The 16,584-nt window shown below is 37.4% G+C and overlaps 1 protein-coding gene across 4 annotated transcripts in view; it reads left to right on the forward strand.

Annotated features, from left to right (window-relative positions):
- The window catches only part of NHS (NHS actin remodeling regulator), a 337,548-nt gene extending 322,407 nt beyond the window's left edge, over window positions 1-15,141 (forward strand). For all 4 annotated transcript variants that reach the window (XM_074967533.1, XM_074967524.1, XM_074967543.1 and 1 more), the window contains 5 exons: window positions 51-243; window positions 3,609-3,740; window positions 4,942-7,911; window positions 8,325-8,451; window positions 11,688-15,141. In XM_074967533.1, the coding sequence (XP_074823634.1) occupies window positions 51-243; window positions 3,609-3,740; window positions 4,942-7,911; window positions 8,325-8,451; window positions 11,688-12,315 (4,050 nt within the window). In that variant the 3' untranslated portion in view covers window positions 12,316-15,141. The remainder of the gene's footprint in view (window positions 1-50; window positions 244-3,608; window positions 3,741-4,941; window positions 7,912-8,324; window positions 8,452-11,687) is intronic.
- Window positions 15,142-16,584: the final 1,443 nt, after the last annotated feature.

The raw sequence follows: 16,584 nt of genomic DNA on the forward strand, positions 1-16,584 counted from the left end.
TCTTGTATGACTAAACAGTGAACACTGATTTTGAATGTATTCATTTGCAGTCCCATCCACCAGAGGAGGAAGATACAGATGTCATGCTAGGGCAGAGGCCGAAAAATCCAATACATAATATCCCTTCTACACTGGATAAGCAAACTAATTGGAGCAAAGCACTACCTCTCCCAACTCCAGAGGAGAAAATGAAACAAGATGCCCAAGTGATTTCCTCTTGCATTATCCCCATCAATGTCACTGGTACAAATCTCTTCTATTTCTTTTGCTTGATTCAAGGGTGGTCAGGTCAGAACATTTCATTATATTAACTGTGTTTCAAAACACAGGACTTTACAACCTACAAGTAAAGACTTTGACTCAAGAATTTAATTTTGTACAAGACACTAACTGGGCTAAATTCCTCCCTCATGTAGATCCACTGAAGTCAATGGCATTACATCCAGAATTAATTTGGCCCAGTGTATTTGTGTCACATTACAAACTGTTATCTAACACTAAATTACACGGTATGATGTGTAATTTTATTCTGTGTATGACTGGCAACTGGTATTTAAAAGGACATAAAGCAGCTCTTTGAATTTAGCTAACTGAAATAATGCAGAAAGCCGTAGTGGTTAATCATATGACAATCATGTGTAACCAAGCAAATAAGGGCAGAGAAAATATTATAACACTTGCAGTACTTTAAATATGCAAGTAATGGTCATGTAGTATGTAAGCCATTGCTTTGAGATCTCTTGTCATGCTGCTAAGCTGAAGGTATAGTAATGGCATCTTCATTTATTTATAACACTTTTAGTTTATGCTTTTATGCTTTATTCATGTTAAGAATTTGTTTACATATTAGTATGCAGCGGGTATATACATTATTAAATGTGAGGGATAATTTATTTCCAAAAGCCAAAAATAAGCTTCCATTTCCTTTTTGTCTTCCATTTTCTGTCTCTTTCTCATGTATGATTCAGTGATTAGAGTACTAAAGTCATCTGAGTTTTCCATAAAACTACCTTGCACCAATTTTTGATTAATTTCAGAGTGTAAACTAGGCAGCCTCTATGACTGAAGACTCAAGTGTAATGATCAGCAAGAAAAGCTGTGTCCTTACAGTTAAACTTATAACTAGAGTTGGGTGAAATTGTTCAGCTGAAGCTTTTTTCTTATGAAAAATGCAGATTCAGCAGCACCAGATTCATGAATTTATGTAAGTTTTGCCAAATTGTTTTAGGGGGAAACATCTGAAAAAAACTGAAACATTTCATTTCAACATTTTCTAAGTGAAACATTTTGATTTTTTTTTCAGTTTGAAAAGATTTTTCATTTCAAAATTTCCTTTAATTTTATTTTAAAAAATTTAAAATGTTAAAAAAAATCAAAATTGAATTGAAACATTTTGACTTTGTCAAAGCAATATGTTTTATTAGATCCAGGATTTTATTTATTTGTTTCGATATGCCAAAAATTTGGAAAATTTTCATTTTCAGTCTAACCCAAAACATTTTTATTTTACTTTTCAAAATTGCCAATGAATCAAAAATTATTTTATTTGCACAGCTCTACTTAAAACATAAAAGTAAGTATTATTTATTTCTTTGTTCTTTTCTGGTACTGCTCTAATCAGGGAAGGGTGTGAGGGTCAGAGATCCTTATGGGACATCAGAGCAGAAAGTAATACAGTGATAACTAACAGGATTGATTATAAGTACAATGTGAGGCCTTAAAGAGTATATTCTCCTCAGCATGCACACACCTATTTCCTACTGTCACTAAAGTTACACATACATATTTAGAGGAGAGTATACCCTTAGATCTGGGATAAATGTCAATTTTTCCAGTAATAGAGTTTTTGTCTGGTCTCTACCTGCCATAAATTGGAACCAAATTTCCACTGACCAGTTTACAGCCCAAGAATAGTACATAATTTTCTGAATGTTTAATGTGTATCATTCTCATTAACACTATCTGAATAATTTGTACACATAAAGGGGAGAGTATACCCCACTCCACCTGCCACTGGGAGATGACCTGGCACATTGGCCACAGGGGTCACATACAACTAACTCATAATTGCTGGAATATCAGCAATTTTAAAGCAATTTGAGTGTGTTTAAAAAAAAACCCTGATAAACATTCACGTTAAAAAAATTACAGGTAATGGAGTTTAGAGCACTTTTCTTCATTATTAAAAAGTTCTTCCTCTCCTTATTACAGGGGCATTGGTGGTTACGGGACATCTGTCTGAAGCCTCTATTATACTGTAGTAGATATCAAGAAGAACTTTTACAAGAAAGTTACTTTTTAATGTTTTACATTGTTATGTAATGTAATATGTATGTGTGTGTGTGTATAATTATGTTTAATATAATTATACGCTATTTAACATAGAGCTTTTATTTTTTTATTTTTTTAGCGAGGATTGGATTGTTTTGTTTTTTCTAAAGATTGCAAACCAGAGAAAGAGTAGCCTTAATTTCACTGTTTATAGCCCTGGCCCACTTATTCAAACATGTCTTGCCAACTTTAGAGAGCATGACTTTGCATTTGCTAGAGAAGCCAGCCCAGTTAAGTGCCATAGGTACTGGAACTAGGGGTGCTGTGGGTGCTGCCGCACCCTCTGGCTTGAAGTGGTTTCCATCATATACAGGGTTTGCAGATTAGTTCAGTGGCTGTCAGCACCCCCACTATACAGATTGTTCCAGCACCCCCGCTAAGTGCTCTATTTTTTGGCTGTCTTCAGTTTAACTTTTTATTGATCATGGAGAAAAACAAAGCTTCCTTTAATAACACCATATAAATGTAAATAAAATGAGATGTTCTTATCTATTCTGTATAGCGAAAAGTTTTTAAAAAATGAGTGTCTAAAGTTCAGTTCTTAAATCCACATTTAGACACCTAAGTATGTGGCCTAGTTTTCAAAAGTGCTTGTCACCCAGCAGCCACCATTGACTTCTATGGGAGGCTGCAGGGTAATCATGCCAGTTCTGAAGGTGGCTAAATGTGGATTTAGAAACTGAACTTTAAGTACACATTTATTTAAATGTTGACCCTATATAACAGTTAAGAAAAATGTTCTCTAAACTTGTATGTGGATATAAAATACTTTATTCACCTGTTCCTTAGCACCTTGGTCTCCTCAGAATTACCAATCTATGGCAAAATAGTTTTATGAACCAGTTTTTTTAGTTAGTTACTTACTTAGTTAATTAGTTTGTTTAAATGAGTCAGAATATAGCTGACCAGATTCAGGTTATCATCTTGGCTGCTCCCATTCTTTGCAGAGGTGTTGACGTCATTGTCTCCATGGCAAACAAATAAGTAGCTGTGATAAAGATGCCTGCCATGGAGAATTCGTAACTGTTTTCCTTTTCTTATTTGTTTACTTTATTTTCTCTCCTTCTGTTTCTTTTGGCAGTGCAGGCTGCTGAGAGGGAGCCGGAGTTAGAAGTAACACTGTGATATACTGTAATATAATTTACATAAGAGCTGCATAAGGGCTCCATTATATTTATTCACAGGCTTAATCCAAGCTCACATACCTCCACTGTGTTCCAGCCATGACATTTGTTTACCATTTCTAAAGGCTAATGAGACCTATTTATGGGTTGCAGGAGTTGGTTTTGACAGAGAGGCTAGTATACGCTGCTCTCTTGTTCATTCACAATCTGTACTACAGCGAAGACGAAAGTTGAGAAGGAGGAAAACCATCTCTGGCATCCCCAGAAGAGTGCAACAAGAAATAGGTGTAGTATAAATAAAAATCTTCAATAGATAGTATTCTAACTGACTTAAATCGCAGGGATCTGAGGTGGTAGCCTGCCTTCCAAACTGCTTTCCAAGGAAACATTTCCGCTTTTATGGTTGTGGAGTTTGGAAATGATGTGTTTTGTTTTTTTTTCTTTAATACAGTAAACAAAGCTATATTACTCAATATGGCCTTGACATACCACAGGCCTTACCGAGTGATATAGATATACATGTTCAACCCTTATTGTTTAAATGTAATCAGTTACTTAATTTTTTTTTCAGTTTATTTTTGTTCTATAACCATAATTATGTGCATAAAAAGTAACTAGATTCAGTGAAAGTTTTTTCTTGTGCAAGAGATCTTAAGGTAAAGAAGTGACAGATGATATCCTGCAAGATGATGCGCTGTCACAGCACCCAGAACAACTTACATATATAGCCAATTGAATATTTGCATTAGACATCTGCAAGTGCTTTTCTGTTTCCAGAAAAGTCAAACATTATTCTTATCTATTTTTCCTATTTCAATTCCCACTCGTTCTTTATTACTGAGGATGAAATCAGGAGGCCTAACTCTGATCTCGTATCAGTGTAAATCAGAAGTAACTCTTTGTAAGTCAGCTCTAGTGTAAAATGGGTGTGAGATCAACATTAGATCCAGGATCTTTATTTCTTAAGCATACATCTATTCCTGAAGCCAACCAGGTATGTGCTGATATGAGGGAATTAGCAACTAGAGCCTATGAAACAAGGATCCTGTTATTATGCAAATGCCCTCGGTAGTAAAGAATCCGATAAAGAAAATTCATACATATACAATCAAAATAGATCTGTTTTAAATAAAAATGATTACAAAAAGTTTTCTATAAGGCAACAGCTCATTAAAACAGCCTTTATTAGTTGAAATACAGTGACACAAACTAAAAAGTGAATATTTATCTTGTCACAGCAAGATCAGCTCAGCGCGAGATCACATTGCAGGAATAGGAGAACCAAGATCACATTGCAGGAATAGGAGAATTTCCCATCTTACCGGGATAAGGTCTGCCTGATATGCTTTTTATAGTAAAGTTACATTTGGTACGATACTCAGCAAGAAAAAAGTCTACAACAAATATGTTTCTTGGGTTACTCTGCGGGTCATTGTTAGTCAGAAAATGTAAAAATGTATCTCACGCAATTTTACATGTATCCTAGATTCTGATGAATCACCAGTAGCGAGAGAACGGAATGTGATTGTGCATGCAAATCCAGACTTCTCAAGTACAATCAACAGAAGATCAGGTACCAGAGACTCTGAGTGCCAGACTGAAGAAATTCTCATTGCTGCTCCATCCAGAAGAAGAATCCGAGCTCAGAGAGGTCAAAGTGTTGTAGCCTCCTTGTCACATTCAGCCGGCAACATTTTGGTGTTGACAGACAACGGTGACGCAATGTTCACTACAGCAGTGAGCCACCGTATCCGATCACGGAGTCTTCCTCGTGAAGGTGCTAGAGCCAGTGAAGCTGATCAAGATGCTGATGCCAAAACTTCAGTGTATGAAGCAGAAGACTTTTTGGCAAGCCAAGAAAGAATCCCAAAAAAGGGTAACAATGCCATCAATAACCAGGGTTCACAAGAACACCAGCCCATAGGTTTAACTTGTTCTCAGCACCTACACAGCCCAGAACATAATGTAAATGAGAGAGGGAGGTCGAGGTTGTCAAGGATGGCAGATTCTGGAAGCTGTGAGATTTCATCAAACTCTGACACCTTTGGGAGCCCCATTCACTCTATCTCCACAGCAGGAGTCCTTCTTAGCAGTCACATGGACCAGAAAGATGACCATCAATCCTCGAGTGGGAACTGGAGTGGAAGTAGCTCAACATGTCCCTCACAGACATCGGAAACCATTCCTCCTGCTGCTTCTCCTCCGCTGACTGGCTCTTCACACTGTGACTCAGAATTGTCACTGAACACTGCTCCTAATGCCAATGAAGATTCTAGTGTCTTTATAACAGAGCAGTACAGTGATCACATCGATAAGGTTCGAGGTCACAGGGCAAGCTCCTTCACCTCCACTGTAGCAGATTTACTTGATGACCCCAATAACAGCAACACAAGCGATAGTGAATGGAATTACTTGCATCATCATCACGATGCATCCTGTCATCAAGATTTCAGCCCTGAACGCCCAAAGGACGACAGCCTAGGATGCCCAAGTTTTACGAGTATGGCCACTTACGATAGCTTTCTAGAAAAGACCCCATCTGACAAAGCAGACACTAGCTCACACTTTTCTGTGGACACTGAAGGATATTATACCTCCATGCACTTTGACTGTGGTCTCAAAGGTAATAAAAGTTATATTTGTAACTATGCAGCCACAGGCTCTGAGAATGGTCGGAATGCAGATGTTGCTTCCAGTCTCACTGATTGTGCCTGGCAGGATTACGTAAACCACAGGAGGCAGGGAAGACAGAGCATCTCTCTCAAGAAACCAAAGGCAAAGCCAGCCCCACCAAAACGCAGTTCATCTTTGAGGAAATCTGATGGCAGCACAGAACTTCCTGAGAAGAAAGAACCAAAGATAAACAGTGGGCAGCATGTGCCTCACACTTCCAGGGAAATGAAGCTGCCACTTGAGTTTTCAAATACACCTTCTAGAGTGGAAAACTCTAATCTGCCAAGCAAACAGGAACTCTCCTGGATTAATCAGAATGATAGTGAATTAAAGAACATTCAGTTTGACACCACGGATATTCCATCATTTAAAGATGAAGGTGCTGAACAATCTCACTATGCAGATCTCTGGCTTCTAAATGACTTGAAATCTAATGATCCTTATAGGTCTTTATCCAATTCAAGCACTGCTACGGGTACTACAGTCATAGAATGCATAAAGTCGCCAGAAAGTTCTGAATCACAAACATCACAGTCCGGATCGAGAGCCACCACCCCATCCCTCCCTTCTGTTGATAATGAGTTTAAGCTGGCTTCCCCGGAAAAGTTGGCTGGTTTAGCATCACCCTCTAGCGGTTACTCCAGTCAGTCTGAAACACCAACATCCTCTTTCCCGACAGCTTTCTTCTCTGGGCCCTTATCTCCAGGGGGTAGTAAAAGAAAGCCAAAAGTACCAGAAAGGAAGTCCTCATTGCAACAGCCTTCTTCTAAAGATGGCATTGTTTCTCTAAACAAAGATCTAGAACTTCCAATTATACCTCCTACTCATCTTGACCTAAGTGCTCTTCATAATGTCTTGAATAAACCATTTACTCACAGAAACCAGTTGCGTGCTTTTAATCACAATAAACAGAACATGGTAGGAGAAGCACTGAACCCTAATCCTCCACTAGCCCTTGCTATTACACCTTCAGTTCTAAAATCTGTTCACCTTAAATCAATTAAGCCTGAAGAAGTGAAACAAAAAGACGATAATACAGACCTTCTCTGCATACAAGAAACCACATTAATGGTGACTGCCATTTCTCCAGGCAAAATGAGGCCACTTGTAGCTAAGAAATCAATATCACGTCAGTACTCTACTGAAGATGCCATAATGTCCTATATTGATTCTTCTCCAGTGGAGACAGGCCCTGATAAACTGCATTCAGAAAAAGGTTCATCTATCAGTGTACAGAATAATTGTGATCAAGAAACTGTAACCTTAGCAAATGTGGGTATTTTAGAAGCAAAAACCATGAAAGACCAAATGCACCCAGTTGGTGAGCCTTTACCAGAGAACACACAAGTCTGTAACACTTCTGCAGAAGGGTTTCAAAAAGGTTTAGCTGCCTTTACAAGTGATTATGAAGTTAAGATAACTTATCATGAAACAGATCAGGAAGGGAGCCTTGATCCTGTGCAGATTAAGCAAGAATTACCTGCAGTCTATGAACAAAAGTTGGAATCTAAACCTGTGGATGAAACCACATTCCAGTCTGATCCACCAGCTGGCGGAGCAGACATTAGTAATCAGCCTAAGCATCAGTTTGATATAAGCCACCGTGATGACAAAGTGCCTGGGAATATCAGCTGTGAATCAGAGATATCACCTGTAAATTCACTTAATGAAAAAAGTTCTGAGCAGGAAAATGATGTTGCATCAGGTATTCCAACCAAAAGTGCCTCTGATGACAGCAGGGCAGAGGAGACACAGGGGAGTGCAGATGATGCTTCACTGAAAGGTCAGTTTTATAATTAACTAATTCTATAATTTAAAAAAGTGATTATATCAAGATGATTTTTAGTGATCACTAAAAATATTGATTCTCAGGTTGAGGGACTCTTCATAACTCCACTGATTTTAATGGAGCTATCCTGATTTATGTCAGCTGAGTATCTGGCTGACTTTATTTTAAACATTCTTACAAGAATATATATTTTGCATTCTCCTGTTACTTCATTTCAGTTAAGAAAAGAGTACTAAACCATTTGTACCAAGAAACATTACTTTGACAGATGAGTACAATATTTAGACTAGATTTAAAGTGCATATTATTGCATAGACAATTCCATTATTAATTGAGCTTGTGAATTGCATTAGCATCCTATTGTGAAATGTGGCAAGCATCTGACATTGCTTCTTTTCTTATTTAAGAATCTTCTCCAAGTGATGATTCCATAATTTCACCATTGAGTGAAGATTCTCAGACTGAAGCAGAAGATGTTTTTGTGTCTCCAAACAAACCTCGCACTACAGAGGATCTCTTTGCAGTCATTCACAGGTGATCTAGCATTACTGTTACTGGAATCCATATGCACACAGAATACAATCTTCTCCTCCTAAAATCTGCAGCTAAGCATCAACTAACAATGTCCAAGAAGGGAATACACACTGGCTAAGTGAGTCATGTTCCCATTTACTAGCTGGACCACAATAAGAGCCTACTACTCTTACTAGCTAATGGAGATACTCCTTTGGTTCAAGTGGTAGAGAGTTTTGGTGCTAAAGATTCTGAGTTCTGTTTCCACTGACAGTAAGAGTATTACGGAAGTTCCATTATGCTACCATAGTTAAGATTGTGCTGTTTTACACTTACAGCAGGATTCAAGCTCTTTGTTTTATACGAAAACCACAGTGTATTTGCTCCAAATTTTTAGCACATAATCGCTGAATAAGAATTGAACTTTCTGAGCAGTTTCAAGAAAATCAGCTTCTTGGATTCTGAATTCTAATCGATTAGAAATCAATCTGTCCAGAATTCACATTCTGAATCTCATGAGGTTTGGGGTCACTCTAACTTAAAAACTGCAAAGTGTAGAAAGTAAAAAATATGTTTCGTGAAGCCTCTAAGGTTATATAATTATTTTGTTAATTAACAAAAAAAATTGTTAGGGCTTCCTGTCATACCTGTTGGTTTAAGTTGCGGTGAGCTGAAGGAGACCATTGTTTATGGCAACCAGGATCTTCTATGAAGTAGTAGCTGTTGGTTTGTCATAGAAAAAGAGTTCTGTGAAACTGTTCGGCCAGTTCAGGAATGAAGCTGGTCTTCATAAAACTATAGTCTTCATTAGTGAAGCTCCTGACCTAACTAAACAATGCCACAAAACAAAGTGCTTTTGATAAAGAAACAGCTACTGTATTGAGGGCCTTGCTTTTTGTGAAATTGTTCAGTGTGCTCAGGGGGTTCCTTGTCTTCGTGAAAGCAACAGCTGCCAGTGTTGAAGATCCTGTTCTTTGTCAAACTGTTCAGCCAGTTAAGGAGCAGAAGTAACGCCTGCGCCACATGGGCATTTTCACAAAGTAGTCATTGCTGGGTTGGAGATCCTTTCTTAATCTAAAAAACTGGGAATCTAAAAAACACAAAGTAGTGTGTGAGTTAAGGTAACTTTCTATATAACATACCTTACACAAAATGACAAAAGCAAGGACATGAAAAGTTAAGGCATCTAACATGCCCCACCTTTTACTCCTCCACCGAGATGCATACCTCATCACTAGAACCAGCATACAACACATACAACAAACCACAAACCTCTGCCCCTGTAGGGATGCCAGTCTGCCAACACCCATCAAGTGCTTTGCTGACTAAGGATGGATTTAATCATGTGGTTACATGTTTTGGTTTATTGGTATCATAGGGAGTGTTGAAGGATTATGTTCAGTGGGAAAATGGCTGCATCCCCTTAATTGTGCATTACCAGACTTTCAGAAAGTTGGATTTTTAAAGTGGCATTGGATTTTTGTAAAGGAAGTACAATCTCATTATTGGGTGCTAGCTGGGTTCCATTAAAACATACCTTCAATCTTAACTGTTTTTAACAGTGGTTTGGTTATAAATTTCCCCTGTTTATTTAATGAAAGCCAAGATCTTCAATTGGGTTGGTATATAAGGGCTACAGGAGAGTAGCTCTACTTCAGCAGAGTTTATAAGCTCCACCAAAGTAGGGTTCCCCTCCTCCAGATGTTAGGAAGTCCATAGGAGGTGTGTGTGTGATAGTGGGAATTATTTCAGCTTGGGATACAGGGTAGCGAACAGTGGAGGAAATGGAGAATATGATGTGGCTTTTATGCCATAAAAAACTTTTAAGCCCTCTGCTTTTCTCTGTATCTGTCCTTATGTACCCTGTATGCACATCATATATGCCTTCCCTGGTTCCGTGCGCCACCATCCTTACCTTTTCTCTTCTTTCCTATTTCATGCCCTTTATACTATTCATTCCCCTATTTCATTCCCCCTTCCATCCCATCAGTGTTCTGCCTGACTCCTCCTCTACAGCACCCCAACTCTGAGACATGGCTTCATGCTACCCCTCTGTATGCCCCCCAGAGCCCTCACACCCAGTCCTTGTCCCTCCTAGTCCTTCTTTTCTTTCTCTGTACATCCTCCTGAAATCCTGCCTTGTCACATTTCCCCGGGTCTCTTACTCCACATATCTAACTCAGCCTAGTAGCTTGTCAAAAGAACATCAATTTATATTTATAAATATTGCTCTTCATATGATGAGCTAAAAAGACATGGAATTATTTTCAAAGTAAACTATAGCTTTTTCAAAACACCATAATTGTAAAACTCTGATTTTTACCAAACTTCCCAGAAAAACTGTATGCTGGGATGACAACTGCATGACAATTGTTGGCTCTTTATTTGAAATCTTTCACCTGCTCCTTTCTCTCTGTGCTGTAGCCACCTTTATTTATTTTGTTAAATTTTTAAAAGGGGCTTTTAAAGGTTGCTTTATTATAATATTGTATTGTATTGCTGGTCAACAGCTTGAATATCTTTATAGAATGAGTAGAACAATTTACAAATACAATTGATGCCATTCATTATTATTGTTGTTGTTAACACGCATATCTCCTGAGCAAAATACCCACAATCATCTCTTCATTCTGCCTACTGGCTCTGTTCTTATGAGCTGGCAATGATACTGAAACCCAAGAGAAGCCAGCCAGCGCTCCAGAATTAGATTTTTTTGGTATTTAATTAAAATATCCCATCACGACTTAAGTACAGCTGGAGTTTTCTAATATCAACTACAGTGGATTAAAACAGGTTACAATTTATAATAATTAAACCTAAGAAGACATATATCTCAGTATTCAAACAGAGGGCCAAATTGCCGCCACCCCTCCTGTAAGTAGAGGTGAATCCGATCTAGTGGCTCTTGCTGGAGAATGGGAGCCAAAAGTAGAAAGAATGTCACTTTTTGTTGCATTAGTCCATCCTTTTCCCAAGCCTGTGTAAGTCCTACCATGGATGAATTGTATAGACTGGGCCCAGCAGAGTTGAGTGGGACAGGAGCTACTCTCTGTAACTAGTGCCTAATGTACATACAATTCTTACATGCCGTTTCAAGTTTTTCAATGATTATTAACCTACATTACTTGGTGGGGGTATTGTGAGGATTCATTAGTTAATAGGTGCCTAGTTCTGTGAAGTTGTAAAGTGCTGTAGCAATCCTATATATTATTTCATGTGAATAACATACAAACATATGTGCCTTTGTTTGTTAACAGATCAAAAAGGAAAGTACTTGGGAGAAAAGATTCTGGAGATCTTTCTGTAAGAAACAGATTGAGAGCTTCATCTGGGGCCAGCAGCACGTCACCTGCCAGTAGCGTGCCACCTGCCAGCAGCGTGCCACCTGCCAGCAATGTGGGAGCCCCAGCAAGCAGTCAGAGGTCTCCTGGTCTTATTTACAGGAATGCCAAAAAGTCCAACACATCTAACGAGGAATTTAAGCTACTGCTCCTTAAAAAGGGCAGTCGATCGGATTCTAGCTATAGGATGTCAGCGACCGAGATACTAAAGAGCCCTATTTTGCCCAAATCTCCCAGTGAGCTAATTGTGGATTCTCCTCAAAACACTGATGAGACTCCCCAGGCATCATCAACTCCTGACACATTATCCCCCATGTCTCCTTGCTCCCCTAGAGTTAATGCAGAAGGTTTCTCCTCCAAGAGTTTTTCTATGTCTGCATCTTCAAGAGTAGGGCGTTCACGGGCACCTCCTGCAGCCAGCAGCAGCCGTTACAGCGTACGCTGTAGGTTGTACAATACGCCAATGCAAGCTATATCAGAAGGAGAAACTGAGAATTCAGATGGCAGCCCTCATGACGACCGATCTTCTCAGAGTTCAACATAGGTTGCCTAAGCTCCAGAGAGCCAGACGGTTGACTGTGAAACTTGTAAACTCTGAAATTACTGGGGTTATAAAAGGATGTGAATATAACAGGCCAACTCTGTAGCAGTCAAAACAATTGCTGGGCAATATCAATGCTTAAAAGTGTTTGTGTTTATAAGATGCTGGGAAAACAGAAATTTAGAGCTGTAGCGAATGATTATGTTTTCTAAAAAGTAGAAATATAAGCTATGTCTCTTCTGTTTACCTTAAGTTTCATTTATCCTACTCTCATTCCTGTTGTCACTGTAGATTTCAAAATCATCCATTTTCATAGAATTAAAAATAACTTTTTTTTTTAAGTTGCCCATTTAGGAACAAAACCTCTCACTGTAGTGCTTCCCTAGGGAAAAAATGAAATTGTGCTTACGGATTGGTATTTTTCTACACTAAAATGAACTGAAACAAAATTTAGAAAAAATTAACAAAACATATGTAAATACCATATTTTTGATAATAATCTGTAAATAAAATTATCAGAAAAAAGTGGACACGTGGCAAATAGTTTACTGCATAACAACTTTGTTTATAGAAGACAAAAGTAGTAAAATGTACTAACTGTATTCTGTGAATACCATTTTTATATCAAACATCATATTTACATGTCCACCAATACCACTTTCAGTGTGATCAAAAAGCCTCAAATCTGAATTCTAACTGTATGAAAGAAAATCTCAATGTTAATTACTGAAATATTAAGGCTAATTAAGAGCTGATTAATTTTAAAGTAACCATTTGTCTTTCAAAATTTAGCTCAAAACAAGCTAATTGCAAAGTGCAGCTGTGAGTTTCAATGTGGTAATTGGTAGGGATGGAAAGCATGCTTTTAACAGAACAAAATCATTTCTAATGCAAAGCCCCAAGCAGTCACATTTGACAGTGTCCCTTAGCCCTTTATTCTGACATGGATTGCATTAGAGAGAATAGATATGAGGAAACGGTACTTATTTTCATATTCTTATTAGGCTATTGGGACACATAACCCAGTCATAACCCGAGAACTATAATCTTTAAACATGATTAGTTTCTGGTTCTTAAAGGAAACAAATAAATTATAAGCATGCAACAAGCACCGTTTTATCAGTAAATATTTGCAATGAGTTTTCAGTGAAGCTTTCTCTTTGTGCTGATGAGATTCATGCTACCTAAATATTTACAGAAATGACACTGTGAAAAAAATGTAGCGAGGAAATAGGTGTGTGTGTGTGTGTACACGTTATTTATATTCATTATTAAATGAGGAATGCTCTGGTTCATTGTGCCAGCCACATACAGCTTAAGTTTTGTCTGGGTTTACCAGAAATGCTTAACAGGGGAGGGATGAGATGGGGGCGGGAAAGGAGATGAGTCAGAGCAAATGCTTTGATAAACTGAAGGCAGGGAAACAAAAGCTGAATTACTTGAAGTTACTTGAATTTTCTTGTCTTAAAACTGAAAGAAAATGTAGCTGTGAGCTCAAGCCACAAGTTGTTTTATACCTTTAATTTTTAAACAAAATGAAACCAATGTTTAAAATGATAGGCCTGATTCCCTTTTGTTACACCAGTTTTCCAACGGTGTAGTACCACTTAAGCCAAGAGGAGAAACAGGCCCTATTTGTTCAAAATGTAAGCAGTTGGTATTGCTTACAGACAGTAGAGTATGCTTTTGAACATGGGATGGTTTAATGGAGAGGACAGCTTTTAAGAAAGAATGTGGCATGCAGTAGGACAGAGTGAGTAGGATGACAGAAAGGTACTTTGGTACTAAAGAAATCAAATAAATTTGGCTTCAAGCATAAGTAAACGATGATAGGGAAGTGGGATGTGTGAAAGGGGTTTTATTGGTTTAGGTTTTAGTTATACAATGCGTAGGGCAGAGAGTTTTAAAAGAAGGCAAATAATATTTTGAAGAGGAAGGTTCTATTTAAAATTGGAATGATTGAATAAACTAGAATGACTTTAACAAAAATTTGAATGTTAATTCCCATTAGAATATGTCCTATTTCATCTTGCGTACACCACAAAAAATATAATTCAGGGTTTCCTACCGTCCTTCTGTGCAGTGTGATAGCATACAGTACGTGGGCTATGGTCAGTGTGTGCATGTGAGTGTGTGTTGGGGGTGGGAATTAAATCGGCAAAACAGTTTAAAACATAATAAAAACCTGGAGGTGTTTAAAGAAAGATAAGTGGGTCAAGGTTTTGGAAATAAGTCTCATTGCTTGTATTAACAGGCTAGTTATGAAAACCTGATTCTAAGTGCAGGTGAAATAAATGAATTAGTATGTTTTTTACCAGGCATGTTTAGCATATCTCAAAATACTTTTTTTGGAGAACGTGAGTAAATGAAGTTGATGAGTCAGACAGAACAGTCTTATTCGGTCATCTTGGGTCATTTACCTTAGAATGTATATCAGCAGCCCTTTTATAATATCTTTAAAGACGTTATATGTGCTTTAAAAATCATTCTAAAGTTTAAGCAGAAAACAGCTGAGTTGACTTTGATAAATTGATATCACCTTTTATTAACAAACTAGGCATTTAATTTCATACTGGTACCATATAGCATATGGTACCAGTATGAAAATTAAACGTGTATGAAATTAAATATATATAAACATTTTGACTTGAATTATGAGGCATTAATATACCCTCTGTATGTATTGCTCACAGAACTATCGCATCAAATATAGTTTTACTTATTTTGTTTAATCTAAAATCTATGACAAAGTTTTTCTATTTTCTATTTAACAGATTTAAACCCAAATAAAGCTGGATTGTAAATCCTCTAAGAGAAAAAAAAAAAGAATTCACAATCATAACAAGTGTGGGAGCCAGAAAATGTTTTAAAGGAAACCCCTTTAGTGAGGTATATATCTTTAAGGCACTCAAGACAAGCTTTAGAAAATAACAACACATATCTTGAAACTTATGCAGCTGTTTTTGTGTCTGAAAAATAACGTTTTTTTCTTTTCTTTTTTTCTTTTGTGGCAGCATAGAGGACGTGGAATAGTTGTAGCAAATAAAGCAAATGTTTGCTTTTGCCAAAGGTCAGTGATTGAGTGCATTTGCTGCAATGGTGGCAGATTTAGAGAAATACTGTAGGTTATGACTTAAAGATTAAAAAAAATTAAGAAGGTTACAGTGTAACTATTTTGGTACTAGCACCAGTTCATGCTGGCAGAAAAGACAATGGTTTATGGACTTGCATCCATTTTGTATTTTTGTAATATTTGTAAATATGAACTTTTTAAATTGTTGCAAAGACGGTTTCTTTTGTAAAATGTTTTCAAAGTTTACATTAAATCCAAGCCTTTGTATATTTTAGAGCTGTGCAACACTTTAAGTCTTGTATTTATTTTTAGTAAAAACAGTGACAGTTTCATTGTGAACCCCTCAAAAAATGTGTCAGAAAAGTTTGATTACCTAGAAAGTGTGTATAGAAACTGCAAATAAACGTGACTGCAATTAAACCAAACTTTCTCTTTATTGTCCTGCAACGAAATGTTATTTCTAATCAATAGTCTGCAAATGTGGCAGTTTGCAAAGGTAAGTTTCTACATACATTACACATTTCATACAGTCTATTCTTATTCTTTCTCCTTGAATTCTAATTTTTAGTTCACAGAGGACAAAATCCAATTGCCATTGACTTTAATAGGATTGTTAATGGGAGTATTGCCTAAGTATAAAGACTTCTGGATTTGCCCTAAGTTTATTGCTTGGGGAGACAAAATAATGATGGCAAGATTGCTTGCTTATCTGTGGTTGGAAGACCTAAAACAAACTGGTTTCAGAGTAGCAGCCGTGTTAGTCTGTATCCGCAAAAAGAGAAGGAGTACCTTGGTGCCACAAGTACTCCTTTTCTTTTTGCTAAAACAAACTGCAACAATGAAAATCCAAGGTGTAACTAAGCCCCAGGATTGAATGTCACTTGGAAATGCAGGTGGTGGTCAAAAGGCAGAACATTTAAAAATAAAATTAAAAATGTAGATTTTGCTGCCATTTTAAGTACAGTGATTATGGTGGGGGAAGTTGTGATCAGACCTTATATGGATTCATAATTTGGTGTAGACAGAAGGTCCCTCCGCCTCTATTTAATGCAGGGCTGCTCACAATGACAGTCCTTGCACTTAAAAAAACATATTGTGGAAGAAGAGGTGGAAACAATTAACCTTTCTCAAATGTGTCAAGAGAAGAATTTTTGGCCTAACCATTTGTGAAGGGCTTTGTAATGCTCTGCATGGGTACT

Source organism: Natator depressus, chromosome 1, assembly GCF_965152275.1.
Source record: "Natator depressus isolate rNatDep1 chromosome 1, rNatDep2.hap1, whole genome shotgun sequence".
In the NCBI taxonomy this organism is placed as follows: Eukaryota; Metazoa; Chordata; order Testudines; family Cheloniidae; genus Natator; species Natator depressus.